The sequence below is a fragment of the Gadus macrocephalus genome, chromosome 14 (genome assembly GCF_031168955.1).
Source record: "Gadus macrocephalus chromosome 14, ASM3116895v1".
NCBI lineage: Eukaryota > Metazoa > Chordata > Actinopteri > Gadiformes > Gadidae > Gadus > Gadus macrocephalus.
Window position 1 is genome coordinate 9,310,988 of NC_082395.1, and position 22,113 is coordinate 9,333,100.

At 44.0% G+C, this 22,113-nt stretch overlaps 1 protein-coding gene across 3 annotated transcripts in view; it reads left to right on the plus strand.

Moving 5' to 3' along the window:
* The window catches only part of dennd2b (DENN domain containing 2B), a 42,503-nt gene extending 20,404 nt beyond the window's left edge, over positions 1–22,099 (plus strand). For 2 of the 3 annotated variants that reach the window (XM_060072319.1, XM_060072318.1), the window contains exons 5-20: positions 700–824; positions 1,198–1,413; positions 3,231–3,327; positions 3,484–3,528; positions 4,099–4,283; positions 5,797–5,909; positions 6,152–6,221; positions 7,687–7,764; positions 11,020–11,160; positions 11,530–11,678; positions 17,485–17,662; positions 18,878–18,919; positions 19,037–19,148; positions 19,719–19,961; positions 21,177–21,263; positions 21,617–22,099. In XM_060072319.1, coding sequence (XP_059928302.1) covers positions 700–824; positions 1,198–1,413; positions 3,231–3,327; positions 3,484–3,528; positions 4,099–4,283; positions 5,797–5,909; positions 6,152–6,221; positions 7,687–7,764; positions 11,020–11,160; positions 11,530–11,678; positions 17,485–17,662; positions 18,878–18,919; positions 19,037–19,148; positions 19,719–19,961; positions 21,177–21,263; positions 21,617–21,651 — 1,916 coding nt within the window. In that variant the 3' untranslated portion in view covers positions 21,652–22,099. The remainder of the gene's footprint in view (positions 1–699; positions 825–1,197; positions 1,414–3,230; positions 3,328–3,483; positions 3,529–4,098; positions 4,284–5,796; positions 5,910–6,151; positions 6,222–7,686; positions 7,765–11,019; positions 11,161–11,529; positions 11,679–17,484; positions 17,663–18,877; positions 18,920–19,036; positions 19,149–19,718; positions 19,962–21,176; positions 21,264–21,616) is intronic. The other variant, XM_060072320.1, reaches the window with a different exon arrangement.
* The last annotated feature ends 14 nt before the right edge of the window (positions 22,100–22,113 follow it).

Consider the following 22,113-nt stretch of genomic DNA (forward strand, 5'->3'; position numbering starts at 1 on the left):
AAAGTTGACGGATACTGTCTAGGTTGGATTGATTGGATCCATATTAGATGGCTGTTGTTGAATTGTTGTCATGGATTTCTTTCTGTTAAAGCTGCCTTATCATCACTTCTGCCAACTCTTTTGTTCAAACTCAAACTATGAGCGAGAATGAAACCCGTCCGACCATGACTTTGATCCATGGATTTGATTTCTCTTCAAATCAATTCGGTCTGTGAAGACAATTCAAATCAGAACAATGGAAAGGGCTGCAGTAGCAAAAATTAAACAGAGCACGTTTAAACCAAAACAAAGACTCCCGCTGTCTGCAGTCTGAGGATGTTAGGCTTCCCAGTTGAGGACCAGTGTCTCCGAGGACTGCAAGCATCTGTGCAGTCCATTGAGCAGAGCAGACTGTGTGCATGCCTGCACGCTGATTCACCAGGAGTCCAGTACTTCCAGGGGTTTCAGACCCATGGAGACCAGGGCCAACAGTTGTTGTTCTGGACGGAGGCGGCTCCAATCAGGCGACTCCAGACAGCTGCAGGGGACTTTAGAACCTCTCCATGTGTGTGATTTGTCGCCTTCCTGCCCTCTGGACAGCCTTCACGGCCTCCGTTTGCCTTGCCTCTCGCGCCCATCCCATACATGCTTGTGGAAGTGGTAATCACTCAAATCCTAGCCGATAAAACGGAATTTCCTGCCTACTGATCTTCTCCACAGAAAAGGAGAACCCATACGAGGACGTGGACCTGAAGCGCAAGAGTCTGGTTCGGAAGTCGTGTCTGTTTCCAGAGAGCGACCGATCCTGGAGCTCCATGGAGAGAAAGCTGAACTCTCCACCTCAGGTACAGCCAGCTGGGAGTACATAGGTTTCTTTTTTTTGTGGTGAAATGAACACTCTTAAATTGCTTGTAGCGCCGAGACTAGAAGCTCTTAAAGATAAACTTCTCTCACTGCAAAGAGTTGGCATCTGTTCCACCACAGGAAGCTGTTTGATGTGTTTAGTCCCGGTAAGGTCTCGGACCAAGAGCCTCGGCCCTCAGAAGAAAGAGAGAGAAAAAGAAAGCATCCATCCCAGAAATTATTTCAGAATGCCACAGTAAATGTTTTGAAGCTAATAATGGGATGGAATGTCACTGTAACAGCATTCCTGAAACGTGAGATGCACAACACATGGCCTCCATAGAGACATCTGCGTCTTGTTGTCTCTCTCATTAGTTGCCATTAAAACCCAGCAGCCAGTCTCTGCGTCTCTCCGGTCCCGGTGACAGGAAGAGCCACCGGTCGACCCAGCTGTCCAAGCGCCACAGCCACGATGAGATGCTGCTCCTGCCCCAGCTGGGGGTGTCTCCTTCGGCCAGTGTCCTGCTGGAGGATGGCTACTCCAACGCCAGCGACTCCCTGGTCTCCCATCGCCACCTGAGGATCCCCAAGGTACAGGCTGCGGACCCTCATTCAGTCCACGTCACAGTCACAGCCTGAGCTGGAGGCCAAACAAGGCAGCAACGGGAGGCTAATACAAATTGGAGACTACACCAACTATCCAAATTATGCCGTCTTGCTGTGTTGTTGAGTGCCAGAAATAAAGTATCGTACATTGTAGGTATGGATAGGTCACTTCGGGGTTTGTCATGTACTGTGAGGAACAGGTGATTGATCTTGTGACACTTTTAGCGAGTGAGCTAAGAGAGTTATAGTATGACCAGACAAAATCCCATAGATAATGTAACAGTAATGTAGTGAAGTTATTGTTTAATAAACACTTCGGGCCCTATTTTAACGGTCTGAAACGCAAGTGGGAAGCGCAAAGCGCAAGTAGCTTTGTGGGCGGTTCTACGGCGCTATCGCTATTTTACAGGCGGATAAATGACACTTGCGTCGCGGCGCAAGTGTCAAAAGGGTTGGTCTGAAGCAGCCTAATTACCCGTAGGTGTGGTTTGGGCGTAACGTCCAACAAACCAATGAGAGTGCCAGCTCCCATCCCCTTTAAGAGCCATGAGCGCATTTTAATCGGACGAGTTGATATTTTGACAGCGCGTCTGCAGTCTCCGATGAGACAGATGCACATGAATTTCAAACTGCAAATGGCTCAGTTTATTGCCAAATAATATGGCCTAATTCACACATGGAATAAGGGGTTTTCTTCCACAACTTCAGAAATACTGAGTCTTCAAATAAATTTCGCCAAAGAAAACGTATATGATATAACATATGATATGCGGTAACTGTGGTTCTATTTAATGATATACGCAATACATTATAAACATTGTTTCTTATCAGTATTGTATGCTATCCTAATATGCATGTGTCCCCGCGGTAATAGACATTGCCATTGATTGTATTATGCGTTACGTGTTTAGTTTGCGTGTGTTTAAACAGAGCACACACGCGCGCCCGCATTCATTCATTCTTTTTAACACTCACTCGCGGTAAAACAATGTTTTTCACGATCAAATACTCATCAATCCTAAAAGTTATGTAGGCCTACACGATGTCTGTGTCAAGAAAATATGTTTTTGCTGTACGGTGTTTGCAGATGCATTGATTTAAAAGTACAACTTATTACCGCTGCATCAGCTGTTCTTTCCCAAATAATTTACCAAGAATGTGCGGCTAGGTTGATGAGAGAAGCAAAGTGTATGCGCGAGGTGCACAAGCAATCCGTATGCATCTGATGCGCATGTATGCATCCGCCCTTAAAATAGCATCTGAACAACGCGCCACTGACTTTAAACCAGGTATTTCCTGGTCAGTAGCGCAATGGTTTTCAGAAACGTCAAAATACCGTTTGCGCCAGAACACGCCTCCTCCTTCCGCCGAACCGCCCCTTGGGGCGCAAGATCATTCCCTAATTTACCGGCGAGTGGCGCAGGTGGCAAAAGAGCGCTCTGCGCCAGTTGTAAACTAGCAACGACACATGCGCCAGTGACTAAGTCACTTGCGCCGGATGCAAGATAGGGCCCTTCGTCTCAAGTATGAGACGAAGGTTACTTTATACCGAAATATAAACCTTAATAGCCGGTGTTTGCTGTCGTCTCCCACAAAATATCGGGGATGTTTACTAACAGATAGGGGGCCTATTGGCTGACTCACATATGAAGGCCCAGCGAAAGCACTAAGAGCGCCACTAGAGTGATGACATTCATTTCTAATCATTATTAAATGTGCTGTATAGGCCTAAAGGTATTTCTATATAGGAAAGTTTCTTAGTATTCTTTAAGCCGTTGTTTGTTTTAATGTAATCTTGGCAGCTTGTACAGAGAATCAACTCCATTTACTGCACTAAACGGGGGAAGAAGCGTCTGAAAAAGCTGTCCATGTCCAATATGGAGACTGCATCTCTGCGAGGTAAGGACGTTTGGGTATCCCTCTGTCTTCTGGTAAAATGAGTAAATATTTGTTTTCAAGTCTCCCACAAGGAATTCTAGCTACGTACTTCTTCTGGCATAAACACAGAATGTCTCTTAAACCATGGAAATCTCCCTGTCTCCGTTATGCTCGTAGATGACAACAGTGAGAGCGAGAGTGACTCGGATGACAGGTTCAAAGGTAAGAGGTCAAAGCAGGCATGTGAACTCAAACTTCTAGCGGTGAGGTGTTACATATTACACATGGACCGCAATGATTCATGCCTTTGGAACATCCAGATCCTTTTAAAGTGCTGGGTTGTTTTCCCCTCTCAAAAGAGTCCTCCGAAAAAATGTATTTGTGTTGCAACTGGATAAGAGCTTGACACTACACAAAGGTTTCTCTATCCTGATGAATTTCAAAAGGCAGATTGTGCTTGTATATGAACGCTACATAAAGGAAATACTAAAAGAGTTGCTAATAAGAAGGATTTTCATTGGTGGTTATTTTCTTTTGGATCAGTTGATTGATCATCGGGTCTATTTATAACAGCTCAAGCAGTTGGCTTGCTTTGTCTGACTATTCAATTGTTTTTGTGTTTTTGTTTTTCTTAATCATTACCAATCAAATAACCAACTTCCAATCCATTATTTATCTGGCAATCAACCAATGCAAATCCAAAGCTTTGACTCCATAGAGTAAAGGGAAGACCTGCCTGTTGTCTTAACGTGTGCCATGCGTGCTTTACCATTGTATCCCTTGTTTCTCCAGCCCACACCCAGAGACTGCTGAAACTGCAGTCCATCCTTCGCCGGGCACCTAGCTACCGCACTTTGGAGCTGCAGCTCATCGAGTGGCAGGAGAGGGAGCTTTTTGAGTACTTTGTGGTGGTTTCACTGAAGAAGAAGCCCACCAAGAACTCATTCTCCCCAGAAGTAACCTATCAGTTCCCCAAGGTAAATACAGGACAACCCCCACAACACTGGAGAATACAATACCTCCGTCATACTCTGGCATTTAGCATGTAGACAGGAAACCCGGTTTTTGTAGTTCATTCTGCGCATGCACCAAATGTGTCATACAATTGGAAATACAGGCAAATACAGACACAAGCAAGTTTGGCGTTTAGGGCACTTTGGACCAATGAGGAGAGTCATGAGTCTTTCATCTTAGACAGATCAAAGCAACGGAGAGAGAAAACGAAACAGACAAAAGTGCTTCAACAGCGATCTTAAAAAGGATAGAGTTGTCAAACATTATGGTCGGATTATGTACGGCTGTGACTTCTTCGAATGACCGGCACTCGTTTATCGTAGTGGCCGTATAAACAGAATAACCATATGACGACTGATGCCTGGTTTAACCTGCCTTACCATGCCTTACCTGGTATTGGTTGTCCTTACCAATTTATTCCAAATAGTTTGTCACATCATCATTACCATTCGGTTCCCCTGGAAAGGTGAACAGAATGGTAATGATAGTGTTACAAACTAGTCAATTAGGGTGATCAAAATAGGAGCAATGTCTAAAGTGTATGCCCGCCCAGGCAGTGTCACACATTTCAACACATTCATTTTGGACAACATTTTTTTTAATTATGAATGAACAAATATACAAAGATCTACAAAAATATGTTCCTACAATATTTTCATACAAAACAAATATGCTATCCTAATGTACTCTAGCCGCGGAGGATGCTGGCCAGGAGCAACATGGATTGTTTTATCTGGGTCTTGGGTCGGAAAAGGTCTTGGGAGCCTATTGTAAACATTGGCTACACTAAGGCAACTGGTTTTTAATGACGTACATGGGGTTGGTTATTTATAGATATCCTTTTTAAACGCTATTTAAGGGTGAGTTAAGCAGTATTGTCCCTTGGGAGCCATAGGTATGTTGTGACCAGAGACAAAACACAGTTCGATGACGTCAAGGTGGAGGAAGGGAGGGGACCGAATATGTGGGGTTGATGGGGTTGCCTGGGAGAAGAGAATGTGTGTGTGTGTGTGTGTGTGTGTGTGTGTGTGTGTGTGTGTGTGGGGGGGGGGGGGGGGGGAGTGGAAGCCCTTTATGAGAGAATTGTTGGGGGAAGCCATACTCATTTGCCATGCTCTATAGGTCTATTGGGATGAAGATTTTCTTTTGCAGACATTTCAATAAGAATAAGCTCATTGAAACATCTGCTCCCCCGTCGCTCGCTCTCACTCCTCTATGTCTCTATTCTCAAAACAAAAGTATTTTCTTCAAGTATAATTATTTACAATTTCAAACACAAATTATATTAATAATTATAAATCATGGACATCATTCTGTTTTCCTATTTTTCTGTCCCTCTGTCCCCTGCCTCTCTCTCTCTCTCTCTCTCTCTCTCTCTCTCTCTCTCCCTCTCTCCCTCTCTCTCTCTCTCTCTCTCTCTCTCTCTCTCTCTCTCTCTCTCTCTCTCTCTCTCTCTCTCTCTCTCTCTCTCTCTAGCAGCTAGAGAGGGCCACCAAGCAGATGAGGGAGGCGGAGCAGAGGCTAAAAGCCATCCCCCAGTTCTGCTTCCCAGACGCCAGGGACTGGAGCCCCGTGTCTGACTACAGCAGGTAGGGAGCGGCCCCCAGCTGAGTCACTGTAATCACACGTCTACCACCGCTGGTCGCAAAACACACCTCACTATGCACCTCCCATGAGTCAGCCGTCCTATACACATAGCAATCATGTCATACATCCTAAAGGTGTGCAGGTAGGATTCGAGAGTTGTAAAGAGAGATTGCGAAAAACAGGGAGAGCAATGTGAGAGACGGAGCGTGTGTTCACCGTCCTCCTCTGTGTTCTCCCATCCCAGCGAGACCTTCTCCTTCATGCTGACCGGAGCGGATGGCAGCCGGAGGTTCGGCTACTGCAGGCGCCTACTGGTGAGCCCCCCCCCCACCCCCCACCCCCCCCCCACACGGCCCGGCCTGACTCACGCTCACTCCTGACAGCTCTTTGATTCGGACAAGCAATGCGCTATTTCCTGTGCGCGAGAAAGGGCGATGGCCGGACGCGTTGTGTAGCACGCGTGGCGGATGGAAGCGTATATCAAAAATAACCACCGGGATTTATAATTGCGAGGCGTGATGAAGTAGGCCTCTCCAGTTGCGGCCCCTTTCATTACCAGACGCTGTGGTTCAAATGGACGTGTTGAGTTTTAATGAGAGTTTCTCAGGAGAGATAGGAGAGGAACCTTGAACGGTCTGCAGCTTGGCCATTGTGGACTGTTTCCCCCTATAATGAGGCATGGCACCTCTTTGAAGTTTTATGCCAAGGGCTGGCATTTGGCTTGTGGTCAGCAACGCTTTGGTTTGGTGGAACCTTGTGTACTGGATGCGGTGGAGATTTTCACTCGCCGTTTTGGTCCACGTCCGTGTGTTTACGGTTCCACGGTGCCTGTTCTCAGAGGGCGAGCGAGTGCTTGTTTAAAGGCCGTGTGTGTTTGAACGTACTTTAGTGAGTCAGAAATGTTTGCATTGAGGGGACAATAAAGGAAGGAGGTAAGCTATGGTCCCTGCTTACTCTGGTGTTCCTGTGTCTGCACTGGCCACTTGAGTGATACAAGGAGCCCTTGATGAGCTTGGCCACAATGAGGTTGATTTTCTCCTCCAATAGCGCACCGCCCCCTCCCTGGTGCCTATCCCGGGGGCTGGCAATACCCCAGCATTCCTGAGACCTTGAATCAACTTTGTGAAGCAAAGTTGATTTAATCATCCGTTAGGAAAAATAAGTAGTAGAAGAGAAACTAGAAGTGAAGAGTGCATACCTAATATGGCAATTGTTGGGGTGACTTATGCGTTTTGTTCCTTTGTGTTGGTATAATAGTGAGTATGAATGTATGTTTGTGTTTTATTTGAATGTTGGGTGTGTGTGTGTGTGTGTCTTATTTGTGTATATGTGTGCGTTTGTGTGTGTGCGTTTTGTGCATGTGTGGATTAAAGGGTGGCTTAAATGCCCTGTACACTGAGGAGGATATGGCATGTCAACATAGCAACAGATAGTGCACCTGTGTTTTATTGAGCTGGCACGCACATCAAAAGTCTCGTATGTTAGAGAGACCTCTCCTGTTACAGCCAACCCATCCTTGGCTTTCACCTCATTATGCCTCAAGATTTTTCCTAAGATCCCGTTTGTATTTCGGTCCGAATGTTCCACATTTAGCTGTTGCTGTTTGTGTATCTAAGCACACAAAATATAGTCTTACTTTGTCTGCGTGTGATCTTGTGTAAGTTCATGTCAGCCGGTGGGTTGTTGTGTGAGTGGCACAACACAACAAACATGGCTTTGTCAGACCTGAGGCTGTTTTTTTCCGAACGTGTCCTGATAATTTGTTGCCGTCTCTTCCAGCCAAGTGGGAAAGGACCTCGCCTCCCAGAAGTCTACTGCGTCATCAGCCGGCTCGGCTGTTTTGACTTGTTCTCCAAGGTGATCCCAGCTTTGTCTTGTTCACACACACACACACACACACACACACACACACACACACACACACACACACACACACACACACACACACACACACACACACACACACACACACACACACACACACACACACACACCTTGAACGATCTTAAGTGTTATGAAGTAGCGGCGGTGAGGGATTGTATGACTCAGCAGCAGACCTATTGCTGGAAGCCTGCTCACCCGTTTCATCCTTGATTCCCCATTAATGGTAAACTCCTTTTTGAAGTCTCTCTCCGGAAAATACTGCCTGTGATATGTGAGATCCGGAAACCAAGCATACCCCCTAAACCTCATTCCAACCTTCGGTCCCATATCCAATCTTTTTTTTGTTTTTCTAACTGCTGCACGTTGGTGGCAAAACAAATGGAACATTTTGTTCGTTATCTTTTACAGCCTTATCTCATTTATGCTTAATCTGTTTAACATATGGACACATTTTTCAAACGAGGATTAGCCGGTGTTGGTGTTGAGAGAAGGGAAAACTGGTGTGACTGACAAATGTTACTTTACGTCAATGTGAAAACAGCTTACATTTCATACAGAACATTTATATTGTTGACGATAAAAAATAGAAGTCTTCCATTTTATATTTACTTCCGAACTTAACAGATTTTTTTTTTTTAGTATGAATCAATTCTAGGCCTACTTTCTAAAACAAAAGCCTAAACTTTACTCAGAGTTGAGTTTATCGCATCATTCTGAAACCTCTATAGTTAGTTTTAATGTTTCAATATTGTGTTATCATGACCCATGATGGTCATCTGAGAATCGTATCCAATAAGTGAATCAAGTATAAATTATTCATTTGTCCTCGCTACTTGAAAAGTTGTTGTTACTTGCGTATATTTGAATTTTTTTAATGGGAAGAGATGTAGGCCAGGAATGGATGAACCTACACATTCATGAGGATCCCATTCAATGTTATTTTAATCCATCTAAAATACATGGCTTTGAGAATTAGGGGTTGGTTTAAGGAGGGTGATGATGTTGACAGATTTATAGGCCTGTATTTATGAGCTGCTGTTTGGCCGACACATGAGGCAGGTATGGGCACCAGACACACACACCTGTACACACCTGGGGGGTCTGTATTTTACATTTAAATTTTAGGGCATTTAACAGACGCTCAATCGCTTCCACAATAAATCCAAATTGTATCCTTTTATCATTAATATAATAATGTTTATTTCCACATTCCGGGTCAAAGGTCACGTTGTCTGCGTGAAGCACAAATATTTAACAAGGAATATTTAACCTTTCAGTTTCGAGTAGCGTAGACAAGTTAATAACTTAAATATTTAACACATTTTCCATTTTTATATTTACCTCCAAATACCACCCTATTAAACACAAACTGAAAAATGAAACCTTGAAAACGTTGTATTTCTTTATACGTAAATGTGTCTATAAATGTACATTACACAGACAATGACCTTAGTCATGAATGCAGTGGGTTCCGCAAATTGAGTGTTGATCAGATGTCCTTAAGTACAGGATGCAAATAATCCTGGTGTCCCTCAAGGGATAGACTTTGTCCCCCTACTGAATACTTCTACAAGTGTCGCCATGGCCAGATGTACTGTAGACATGCTTATTTTACATTGTATCTTCCCCCAGTCCCTCTACAGCTGCTCCGAATGTAACCATATCATCCCGGGAGATAAAGTCCTGAGTAATAAATAGTTCCTAAAGTGCAAATCCAAACCAGCATAACAGAGGATGTCCTATTTGAAAGCTTTACACGTTCCAATCTTGTCATATATCTGCTTGTTGGCTCGACCCGTTACCTGGCTTTCTAAACACGGTACACTTCTCTTTTACCAATTTAGAAATACTTAAATGTAGTCCTGATAGTGTCATGCCGGGATACAGAGGAACAGGGGACTGCTGTGTTTTACAGTGGCTTTGTGACTCCTCAACGTTGGCTATGAGATCATGCTGCATGCCTTTTGGTATCTCATCAAACCAACCAATTAACCAGTACAACAACCACGATGTTGAAACAGTAATGTGTTCCTCAGGACCCTCTGCTACTCGGCATGATGGGATCAACAAACCCGTCTGTGGAATTGTTAGCCAAGTGTTCGAAGGCCCACAGACACCTCATTATTTAAAGGAAATGTTTCCGAAATGTCCACCTTGAACACTTTATGTAAATGAATGAGAAGATGTCCATATTGTCCATCATTTTTTTAGTTAAGATAATTTGTGTTTTTTTTTTTTTTTTTTTTTTGATGCAAACTATAATTACGTTTTGGTACAGCACCTCTTCATTCTGTACAAGGATGAGCGAATTTTCTCGTTTTTAAATGAAAACAACCTACCTATCATTCGCTGCCGCTGGAAAAAATAAAATAAAAAAATAAAATTAATTCCCTACCTACCCATGACCTCAACTGACAACCAACAGGAACCAAACCTTTTTTTTTTTTTAGGCCTAACATGTACGTGCTTATTCTAGCACCAACATTGTTTTGGTGCTAGAAATGTTTTTCTTGGATGAGAAATAGGACAAAGAATACACTTATAATTTGAGTTAACGAGAGAGTTAACGTCCATTTAAGAGAAAAGGATTTTCAAAGGTTGATGTGTGTTTTTGCTTTTGCATGTGTGTGCGTGTACGCGTAAGTGGGCTTGTGCGTGCTTGTATGGGACAAAATGAGGTCATGTGAAATTGAAATAGAGCACTCATCTGTAAAAAAGTCCCATTCCGCTTCGATTAATATTCCCAACACGTATCTCTCCCTGACAAAAACGTATTCCACTTTTATTTTCTTTCATTCCTTTAGTTTTATAATGTGAAAACAGTTCCTGACAACTGCCAATGGTCATAATGACACACTAGGTTCCTCTTCACTGATGTATAACAATGGAACGCTATGTCATGGTCATGGTCCATAACCTAACCAGCATGACTTTGAGAAGTACTTACACATCTGTGACCGAGTTCCCATTTGCTGGCTACTCACTAGTTTAAATATAAACCCTTGAAGGGTGGATTATGGAGTGTTTTCCCCAGGAGAAGTGAAAAGCACTTTTGTGAAAGACTACTCCTCGATTGGTCAAGCAGTGCTATGTGAGTGTGTGCTTCTGTCTGTGTGTGTGTGTGTGTGTGTGTGTGTGTGTGTGTGTGTGTGTGTGTGTGTGTGTGTGTGTGTGTGTGTGTGTGTGTGTGCTGACTTTAACTCTGGTCATGCTACTCCTTGCACTAAGATCCTGGACGAGGTGGAGAGACGGAGGGGGGTCTCAGCAGCCCTGGTCTACCCCTTCATGAGGAGCCTCATGGAGTCACCCTTCCCAGCTCCAGGAAAGACCATCAGAGTGAAAACCTTCCTGCCAGGAGCAGGGAATGAGGTCAGGCAATTCAAGTCGATCAAATATACATCATTCTATAGTTCCATGAGGAATATATTAATGTATTATATCATATGTCGTTAATGCTGTTGCTGTCGTCAATCGGGCTTCTATAGCGCTCGTCCACACAACTTGTTCCGGTCCTCAGAAATTGATCACCCTGTGTGAAGTCGATCGGATGAACGGTTGGCGATAAAAAATCAAAGGATGGACATAGATATAGAAAATTTAATATTTGAAACCTTTTATTTGGGATACATTCTCTGCATGGTTGCATTGTAGTTGGATATAAACGTCAAGAGTTGAGGGACTCCTAATATTATCTAATTTGGACAATGTTGGCTGTGTTGCTCTCATTTCCCACACCAGGTCATTGAGCTCAGGAGGCCTATGGACTCCAGACTGGAACATGTGGACTTTGACAGTCTGTTCAGCTGCCTCAGCGTACGACAAGTCATACGAGTATTTGCCTCTCTGTTGCTGGAGCGCAGGGTCATCTTTGTGGCGGACAAACTCAGGTAATTGCACCGAAACGCTCATTAGAACATCCTGCCATCACATACAGGTTTGAAAGTTTGAATGTACAAGTGCTTTATTCCATGAGTGATCGTTTACAAGTCGTATTTATGGTATGTGACTTGAAATGTGTTCATGACTGAAGGCGAGCCAAACCCCAACACCTCTGGTTGCATGAGATGATTCTCTAAGATAAACGCATTGCACGCATAACCTCTGATTGGCTGATAAAGTTTCAACCTGATTAATTAATAAACTATTGACTAATTACCTTCTGATTAAGTGTTGATGCAACGCAACTGTGCTCTTCATATTGAACAGGTTTAGGGTTTTAGTCAAAGGGTGTTTACAGGGGAGCCGGCAGCCCTGCCCCAAAAGGGAACAAACCTGAAAGCATTCTCTAAAGGCAGCGTCAGGGGGTTTGGTTTTCCTTTAAAATCACACCCTGAGTTACACCCTATCAGTTAGACAGGATGCCAGTGTTGAAGATCCTAATGATTTAACAGGGTCGTGACCTCGCTTGAGAATCACTCTCAAACAACAAGAGGCGGATCCCATGGACCTGGTCAGAGGAAGGTCCCTTCCTCACATTTATTTCAGTGAAACTCTGCAGAAAGGTGTGCTTCCTCTTGGGACATTGGGAATGGCTTTGTTGCAGGGGAAGAGTTTTTCATCTCCCTGGGATGGGGCAGCTAATCTTTTCACATATCAGGAAGACGGTTTAAACAAACATCAACCGTGGGGGCAGTGACTGAGGGGAGAAGGAATGCACATCCTGTGTGTCCAAGCTCTGCCCCCTGTGATCTGTGACTGTCACAATGTGACTAATGGAGCCACATTCACTCCCTGTGCACAGTCGTCCCCTCTGTCCCCTGACTTGCTTGAGACACAAGTCTTGGGCATCTGTCCCGCTCTAAATAGTTGATCGCTTTCCAGTTCTGAAGTGTTACAGTTATGGCAGTTTGGTGCGGGAATTGAACCTGTTGACCTGTTTTTTTCGATGTTCGCGATGTTGGCGTGGGCTTTTTTGAGGGGACCACAGAATAGACTGTAGTAGACAATCTGTAGAATTATTTTTAAAACATGATCTTGAGGTCTGCCAAGGATTATGTGATATACAGACATTGTTGTCTGTATTTCAGAAGCAAAGTGGCGTTGTGTCTTTTCGGGACCATTTTTAATGATGGTTGATTTGAACACACCCTGTGGTTTTCATTTCCCGTGAAACATTCACTTGTGTGGTTAATATTCGGATCTGCCTCTTTATTTTTCTAACCCTAATGCTAAGGCTCTCCCACTAAGCTCACCAAAACCGCAATGCCTCTGCAGATCTTGTTCTGAACAAACGTGATGCAGACCTTAGATTCCGTTGTAAACAGTGGTAGGCAGCGTATTTAAGCTCTCTGATAAAGTGGACCGTTCTGGAACACTATATAATCCAATCCTAAAATAGCTAGAAGCCCAACGTCATTTATCTTTCTTCTGTCTCTTAAAATGTATACCCAGCAGGAAACAGATCCGAGAGTCAAAGCAAAATAAATAAATAAACGTCAAGCCATGTTAGGCAATGTTTTTGTGGTTCTCAGTTTGCTCTGTATTCTATTTGCGCTACAGTATATTTTATTTAAGGTGTTTGGGTTTGGAGGTGATGCTTCAATATCAAGGAAGTAAAGGATTTTTTACATCAACAATCTTATTTTATCCATGTCACTAAATACCGTATCTTCTCTCATAAATATAAAGACATAGGTGATGGTTCGTCCTTAAACAGTTCTATACTATGTAAACACACCCAATCACATAAATTCATCATCAACCAGGTCGATATGGAATTGTTTGAGTCAATTTCCAAATCTTTTGTACCTGCTATCACTATTGAGTCATTTAGCGGACATACAGTCAATATATTCAGATACACTTCATTAATGAGCGTCTTTGAGTGCCAAGAAAAGCGCTACATAAATGTATTATTATTATTATATGGTTTAGGGCTTCTTGCTTTAAGGATAGCCTACAGGTTAGACTGTTGAGGACCCTAGCCACGACATTGTCCTGCCTCCTTTGCTTCCTGTATGGAGTTATCATTTATCCAATGATGTTACGTTACCAGAGTTAACCTTGTTGGTCGTGAGAATAGGGTTGAGTATGGCTACCACATCGCGTGTGCCCATCTATTTTTCTGTTTGTCTGTGTGTTGTCTTGATGCATGCACAACAGCATAGCGTTTAGTCCTCAATGACTTTCCCTGGTTGCGTGGTTCCATTGTTATGGAACCACACAACACAAGTCCCCAACTTTCCAGACATTCAGCAGTTGTTATGGGCGCTGCTTTGCATGTTGCTGGTGCCACAAATGAAAGAGTTCTGTGTTCAGTTGCGTAGCTGCAGCTCCGCAGAGTGTATATTCTGACCAGATATATTCTGTATATCCTACAGAAAGCAGAACATGGAGTTTGCTCCCAGTCAAACATCCATTTGTCCTCCTCTTTCACCAAACACAGAGAGAGGGAACAGGATTGTTGCGAGGAGGGACTGTGGAGGAGGAGGGGGGGGGGGGGGAACCAAACAATGGCCTCTGAAAGCCTTTCTGAAGCCATGGTGAATTCATCAAACCTATGTTTCAGCGGCGCATAGTTCCCCTTGAGTTTCTGCATATAGGCCAACATCCATTTCTTCCTCTCACCGTACGTGTGTTCGCCCGGGCCAGCATCAGCATCAGACAGCATGTGCAATAAAGACGATCAAAGTGAGCGATCAAAGGTAGTCATATAGAATGAGTGTGCAGCACCATTGATGTTATGCAAGTTCGTACCTGAGGTAATGGTTCTTCCTGCTGTTATTGTTAGTGAGTCAGGTAGAGCAAGCTGCAGTTCGTGCGACTCGAATTAAGAAGTGAGATACAATTAAGTGATTAAGATCATCACCGTACTCAAACCCTCTCCTGCTGTGCAGTGTTTGGCATGGTGCCAGAACGATTTTTCAAGTTTTATGAGGTAACTGATGTTTTGTATCTTATATCTCGTGATGTGGTGAAACGGGGCAGAGACATTCCGATGTTTGAACCAAAAGCTTAGTCAATTTAGCCAGTAACCTCTACCAGCTGTTTTTTACATTAGTATCACTGTGTTGAACCCAAGCATTTACACACACAGAAACACAAACACACACACACACACACACACACACACACACACACACACACACACACACACACACACACACACACACACACACACACACACAATATTCCCTTGCGGAAATTACCTGATTTGCAACTGTTGAATGTGTTTAAAATGTAGGGCCAAGAATATTCTAGTCAACGCAGGAAGTAAAGGCAAACCATTTGGGAACATGGACATTCTTTTCAAAAATACTAAAGTATGTAGCTAATCCTAGTGTCTCTCTGCAGGCCTCATGGGCCTTAAGCCCACTGCCGGCCATGTCCAACAATGATTGCTCGGTACTGTTTATGTATGAAGGTGTGTTTCGACGTCGATAGATCAAGTGCTTTGCAACAGGCTCGCTGTGCTGTCCATGGGCCTTTTTACTTTGAATTTGATTCATGCGAGGACGGTGAGTGAAGGAATGCAGCTCCCTGACGCATGCTGCAGTCTCTTCCATTTGGTACGATCATCCCTGGTCTGCATCACTGTCCGCCACTGCCTTCCTCCCTAGCCAGAGAAGACTCAGATCCCACCATGGCAGGTCCTCCTGTACAACCTGCCAATTTGGCCACCACACATACTGAACATTGACGCACATCAAACTATCCATTGGTAATGTCTTTGGCTTCAAGTGCCGCTCCAATTTCAACAAATAGTTGGCCCTTCGAAACTGCAAATGTGAATGCATTGTCCCACTGAATACCGCACTTGTAGACCACTGAACTTATTATTTTTCTCATAAATGATGTCCATTGACATTACGCCAAGACATCCACTTGCCTACCAGAAATGATGTTTACGAATCAGAGATGGTGATCTTTTCAGTTTTTACTCTTACCGTCCAAGACTTTCCAGACTCAGCATAGTGCAGCGTTGGTGTGTTTTCATTGCAAATTCAACTTTTCCCAGGAGTGTGTGCCCGAGGGAAGAGTGTAAGTGATCCTCTTGGTATGGGTGGTGTGTGTGTGTGTGTGTGTGTGTGTGTGTGTGTGTGTGTGTGTGTGTGTGTGTGTGTGTGTGTGTGTGTGTGTGTGTGTGTGTGTGTGTGTGTGTGTGTGTGTGTGTGTGTGTGTGAAGCGGTGTGTAGCCTGTGGCTAGGGTTCTGAAAGCCATGCCCCATCGCTCCATGTTGGAACACGCAAAGCCCAGGAGACGGGATCTGCTAGGAGTTATAAAGCTCTCCTCAGGCCCGTGGAAACGGGATGGTCTTCCTTGACGGAACAAGTGGATGAAAAAAGCAAGACAGACGACTCGTGATCATTACGACCGGCAGGCTTTCAGGAGTGTGATTATATTTCACGTTGGCGAAGCAACAGACAGGGAGTATTGGTGAATTGAATCACATGCAAAGCGTATGGTGCGTAACCTAGAGATGAAAGTCCATCTTTGGGGAAAACGATTTTTGTAGGGCTTAGATAAGTAAATTTTGTTTATGATACATCACTGTATGAGGTAAAATCGTCGAAAGTTAAAGCAGTGAACTGATGTGAGGAGTTCATGCACAAAAGAGGAGTGAAGTGCGTGTTTGCTTGGATGTACTGTCTGAAGCTAATCACAGCAACCCGATGGAATACATCTTATTGCGACTTTATGGCTTTGCATACCATGTCTGATCCCCAGTTTTGGACATAATCCATTCGGATTCTCTGTGTGTGCGTGTGTTTGTGTGTGGGTCTGTGTTTGTGTGTGTGTGATTGGACCATCGTTTATTTTCCCTCTGTGTCTGTGTACATGGACTGTACAGTGTGTTGGAACAACAAGGGGAGGAGGGTCTGACACTGTCAACAAGCCGAGGGCCGTGAGAAAGACTGGCTGCTATTTGTGATCTTTGTGTTACGCCACAGCTGTCCCAAGTTCAGCGGGACCGCTGCTTTGTTTGCATGCATCGACAAGGCGTCCAGAAGGGGGAAGACGAGCCTCAGTCTGCAGGCATCATCCGCAATCGGCGTTGTACCTCAATGTCCAACGTCTTGGAAAGAGCGTAAAACACTGTCTTGTCGCATTCAATTGCGTAACACCTCAAACGGGAGAGACAGAGTGAAAGATTAGGAGTTGAATCGTGGCCACGGCTCAACCTTTTCTCTTAAGTGTCGAGTGGCGTAAGGGAAGCTGGAGCGTTCTCTTCCTGCTCTTTATTGTGTTTCACAAAGTGGAGGAGCAGCCTGTGATCAAACGCAGCCCTGTTCCCTGTGCGCTTCCTTAAGAGGAGTTGCAGGGAACAAAGTGTGGTGGCCAAGGTACATAGCTGTGCTGTCTCATCCTGTGTATACACCAAAGTAATTGTTTCAAGGCAGAGGGGATAGAGCAGATATTTCACTTGGACTATGACACTGAGGCAACGGCGTAATGGAAATGTGCTCTGTCTGCACTTTTTTTTGTGACTATGCCTAGTCCGGGGTATTAATAGTTATGTAACCACTCTGAGCTGGAAATATGAGAGAAATTGGGGGACTTTTCATTTTTTTCCAACACACACCAACCACTCCCCTACCAGTCAGGTCAAACGTTTCTTTTTTTTTGTCCTTATCAAGCAAAACTTCTGGGCTGTTGTTCCGTGTATCTGGCGTGGCTGGTGCAGGCCAGCAGGTGGTCCAATGACCAGGGTAATATTGACATGTTCCGTCCTTCTGTCTGTCTTTCTGCAGCACTCTGTCCAGCTGCATCCATGCGGTGGTGGCCTTGCTCTACCCCTTCTCCTGGCAGCACACCTTCATCCCCGTGCTGCCGGCGTCCATGCTCGACATCGTCTGCTGCCCCACCCCCTTCCTGGTGGGCTTGCTATCCAGCTCGCTGCCCAGACTCAAAGATCTGCCCGTGGAAGAGGTGGGATTGCGCATTGTCTGGCCCTCTTTATTTTTCTCTCTCTCTCTCTCTCTGTCTCTCTCTCTCTCTCTCTGTCTCTCTCTCTCTCTCTCTCTCTCTCTCTCTCTCTCTCTCTCTCTCTCTCTCTCTCTCTCTCTCTCTCTCTCTCTCTCTCTCTCTCTCTCTCCCTTGCATGCTCTCCCGTAACGGTCTTAATTTGTTATTTTCTCATCGACAACGTCTAACAAGTCTTGACAAGTCATTGCTTAATTGTTTCCCCCAAGTATTCGGTTATTTTGACCATTTCCTTTCAAAGTTATTCTCAAACAGAGTAACAATCTCTGTTTGATATACACAAACACAATCAATGTGGAAAAGCAATGTAATGCAAAGTCAATGCACAGTCCTCCTGGACATTGACCCCGCTGTATGAGCACTATAGATCCCCATTAGAGCCGATCTAATGACTTGCTCAGTGGTGAACTTCAGCTGACTGTGTCTCTGCAGCAGTGAGGTTGGCAGACCCTGTGTAGTGTTGCTGATCGTGAAGAAAGCAATGCAATCACACACACATGCATATGAGCGCGGAACACACATACTAAAACGCACACGCATGCAAACATCCAAACACACTTACACACACACACCACGCTAACTCACGCATACACACACATATACGCACGCACAAAAATTCACACACAAACACAAGCACAAACAGTTGAGGAAGACAAGGGCTCATTCATGTTAGGCCCTAGGCACCCCTAGACTGGGGTGTAACAGACACACACACACACACACACACACACGCACACGCACACGCACACACACACACACACACACACACACACACACACACACACTCACACACGTTATTGTTTAGCAACTATGCAGGGCAGATGCTGTACAGGGATTGGCAGGATAACACCAGCTACTGTTTTGTGTTGGCACATCTAAACAGTTTCTCTAATAGTCCTGGCAGGAAATCCTGTTTTGCTGTTAAGAGCATGCTACTCAGATATTAGCAATCCTATTAGAACTGAATCACTTCATATTCCAGAGCACTCATTTACTCAAAAGTATTCTGAGCTATCAGATTGTGTTGAATGGTAGCAATTTGATATTAGGACATCATTTAAGAAAGATTTGAGAGAGGGGAAGGAGGTTCCCATGCATAGTATATGAAGATGCGCACAGTGTCTGAAAGGGTTTCATTTCCTGTGTTTTTCCTTCATACAGGCTTTGATGGTTGACCTGGGAACAGACCGCTTCATCCGTCAGGTTTGTGCTAGCACGTCATTCTGTGAGGCTTTTACTGCTAGCTTTAGCCCACAAATTCCGTTTTCCCCCCAACATTGTTGTTTACCCTCGTTGCAATGCACTGTTGGTTGTATACAGATGGATGACGAGGCCTCCCTGTTGCCACGGAAACTACAGTCAGCCCTCGAGCAAGCCCTCGAGCAGAGAAACGACATCATCAACCTCGACTCTGACAGTGATTCAGACGAAGGTGACTAAGGGCGACAGATCATTTCCCCCTTAAAAACACAGGGGACACGGCATCTTATCCACACTGATAACCGACCGGGAACAGCCTTTCCCCTTTGTTAATACCCTTTACTCATTACGCACACATAATCCTAGCCAAAACAATATAGTAAGGTTTTGAGATCTGCCAGATGTGTCCTCTTTTAAAAGTAATCTCTAGACTCTCCAATTATCGCAGGCTTTTGTGTGTGTGTGTGTGTGTGTGTGTGTGTGTGTGTGTGTGTGTGTGTGTGTGTGTGTGTGTGTGTGTGTGTGTGTGTGTGTGTGTGTGGGGGTGTGGGGGTGTGGGTGTGTGTTTATGTATGTATAAGGACGCATGTGCTTTACTGGACAGGGGTTTGTATTGTTAAATCATGTGTAAAATGTTTGTGAGTGTGAGAGTGCATTGCTGCTTGTTGGACACTGACATTTGTATAACTCAAAAAGGGTTGTAGAATCCAGACACCTCTCTTGACCTTGGGCATGACATGTGCGATGAATACAATGGATTTGACGTAAGGCCTCTCAGGAATGCCCTTCTTCTCCTCCACAGAGGTGAACTCCCTGAACAGCCTGGTGTCGGAGGCCTTCATCCGCTTCTTCCTTGAGGCCATGGGCCACTACTCTCTCTTCCTGACGCAGGGCGAACGCGGAGGGGAGCGCGTCTTCCAGCGCGAGGCCTTCCGCAAGTCAGTGGCCTCCAAGAGCATCCGCCGCTTCCTGGGCGTCTTCATGGAGTCCCAGATGTTTGCGGGCTTCATTCAGGACCGCGAGCGGAGGAAATGCCGGGCGAAAGGTAAAAAGGCCGGAAGACTGAAGCCCAGCGTTCATGAGTGTGTGTGTGTGTGTGGTCGTGTGTGTGTGAGGGTGTGGGTGTGTGTATGTGTGTGTGTGTGTGTGTGTGTGGGGGGGGGTTTGACACTTAAAGAACAGCTTGCAGGTTGGTGACTTGTTTTATTAATGTAACATGCAAGCGCAGACCCACACGTGCACTTGAGCTTGACATCACAAAGTAGGTCAGGTAAGAGAGGGAATGGCAACTAGAATCACAATGTTGAGAGCGCCCGGGACCCATTCAACATTTGTTCGTTCTTTCCGTGGCACAGTTGGTCCACTTGGAGGCATCAAATAATGATGATAATGATGACGATATTATCAGGCTGCTGCCAATGAATCCTGGTAGTAGGAGGGTTTTCCATCCCGTTGGTATCAAGGCCTTAAATAATGTTTTTATCTATTTGCTTCATACTTTCCGACACATGCATTAACTGGGGCTGCCCAAATACAATTGACTCACTTTAATCTTCAAGTGAGTTTCATGCATGGTATTTTTATAGTGCTGATAGTTGATAGTATCAAGAGTTATTATTGAAATAATAATGAATTTAATTACTGTATATGAATTACAAGTTGTATTAAAGTGATTGGCTTCCCAGATTTCATTGCGGAAACTAAATGCATCTTCCATACACAGACACAGTTATATTTATACAACAACATGCTTTGATATGCCTTTTTTTCTCCTTGTATTGTGTTGCAATCAATTACACGTCTACTATACGTATATACAATAGATCAATGTGATGCTGATGGCTGTGCAAACACATTTGAGGAATGATGCATGGGATAGGCAGAGTGGATAGTTCCCATTACTGATGAACTGACCCAAATGGATTGTAAAATAACACAAAAGTTGGCTCAAATGAATAAATGCCTCAATTACGAAAGACGCCAAGACGACTGATTTTAGCAGTACGTTCTCTACTGCTGCCATCTAGTGGCCATATGATAGAAAGATGTATGCACTTAGGCACTAAGGCCTACGTTTATGTAGTTATGTAGTTCAAGTAAACATGAAACATACACTCGCTGCTTTGGCAATAATCTGTTCCCAGGAAGTGATGATCTTTCCAATTTTTCATTCAGCATTGCAGACATATTCAAGTCTTACGCACCTTGTCTAAAACTACCTTGACATGACGTGTTTTGAATTGTTTTATGGCCTTGCCAGGGCTATTTGAACAACGGGTGGACCAATACCTGGAAGAGCTGCCTGATACTGAACAGAGTGGAGTCAACAAGTTCCTCAAAGGCCTGGGTGAGTTCTGGCATGCTATCCATCCATATTCACTTCTGCTTCCTTATGAACTTTAACAAAATCCATTCAATGCTGCCTTCATACTACATTAAAGCCCCATCCTCATACAGGATCAACATTTCAATTTAATCTGTTTGGACAGGTTGTCAATATGGTTCTTAATTTCCCTTTGTCTTTTTCTCATTTTAAGATGATTATTGTTTAGTAATTATTCTAAAGCCCAAGTGACCCATTGTGCGCTTATTCTAATAGGAATTAACAATACTTTGTAATGCAATGCATAAATGAAGTACCCTAACCCTTGTGTTGTATTTCATGATGGTGATGTTCGTCTATTTTGGCCTACTTTTCAGGAAATAAAATGAAGTTTCTTCACAAAAAGAACTGAGGAGTCGTCGTTCTACTGTAAACTATTCACTCAGATAGGTTTCCCATTTGAAAACCTTGTATCATGATAATATTTTCTATCTTGTGCAGCATATTCGTGAATAATAGTCTTTTATACTGTATATATATATCATTGTAAACTGCCAGTGCTTATTTCCAATGTGGATGTATTTTGGAGTGTATGGTACCTAATAAGAGGAGCAAACTTTAGTTGGTACAGAGCAAGTGAACATTGATGATGTAACCACTGATGTCCAGGTATGCTTGTTTGAGTGTTGTGGAAACTCCCAGAGGCTAAAGTCATTGTTGTTGTCCAATGTTTAAAGTTGGAAAATAAACCCTATTTGTCTCTAATGATTTGTACAGGCATTAACGGAAGGAAGAAAATGGTTGTAAATGTTTAAATGTTTGGTCTTTTCTACAAAAGAAGTAAACACATGAAATACTTATTTCATGTTTTCGT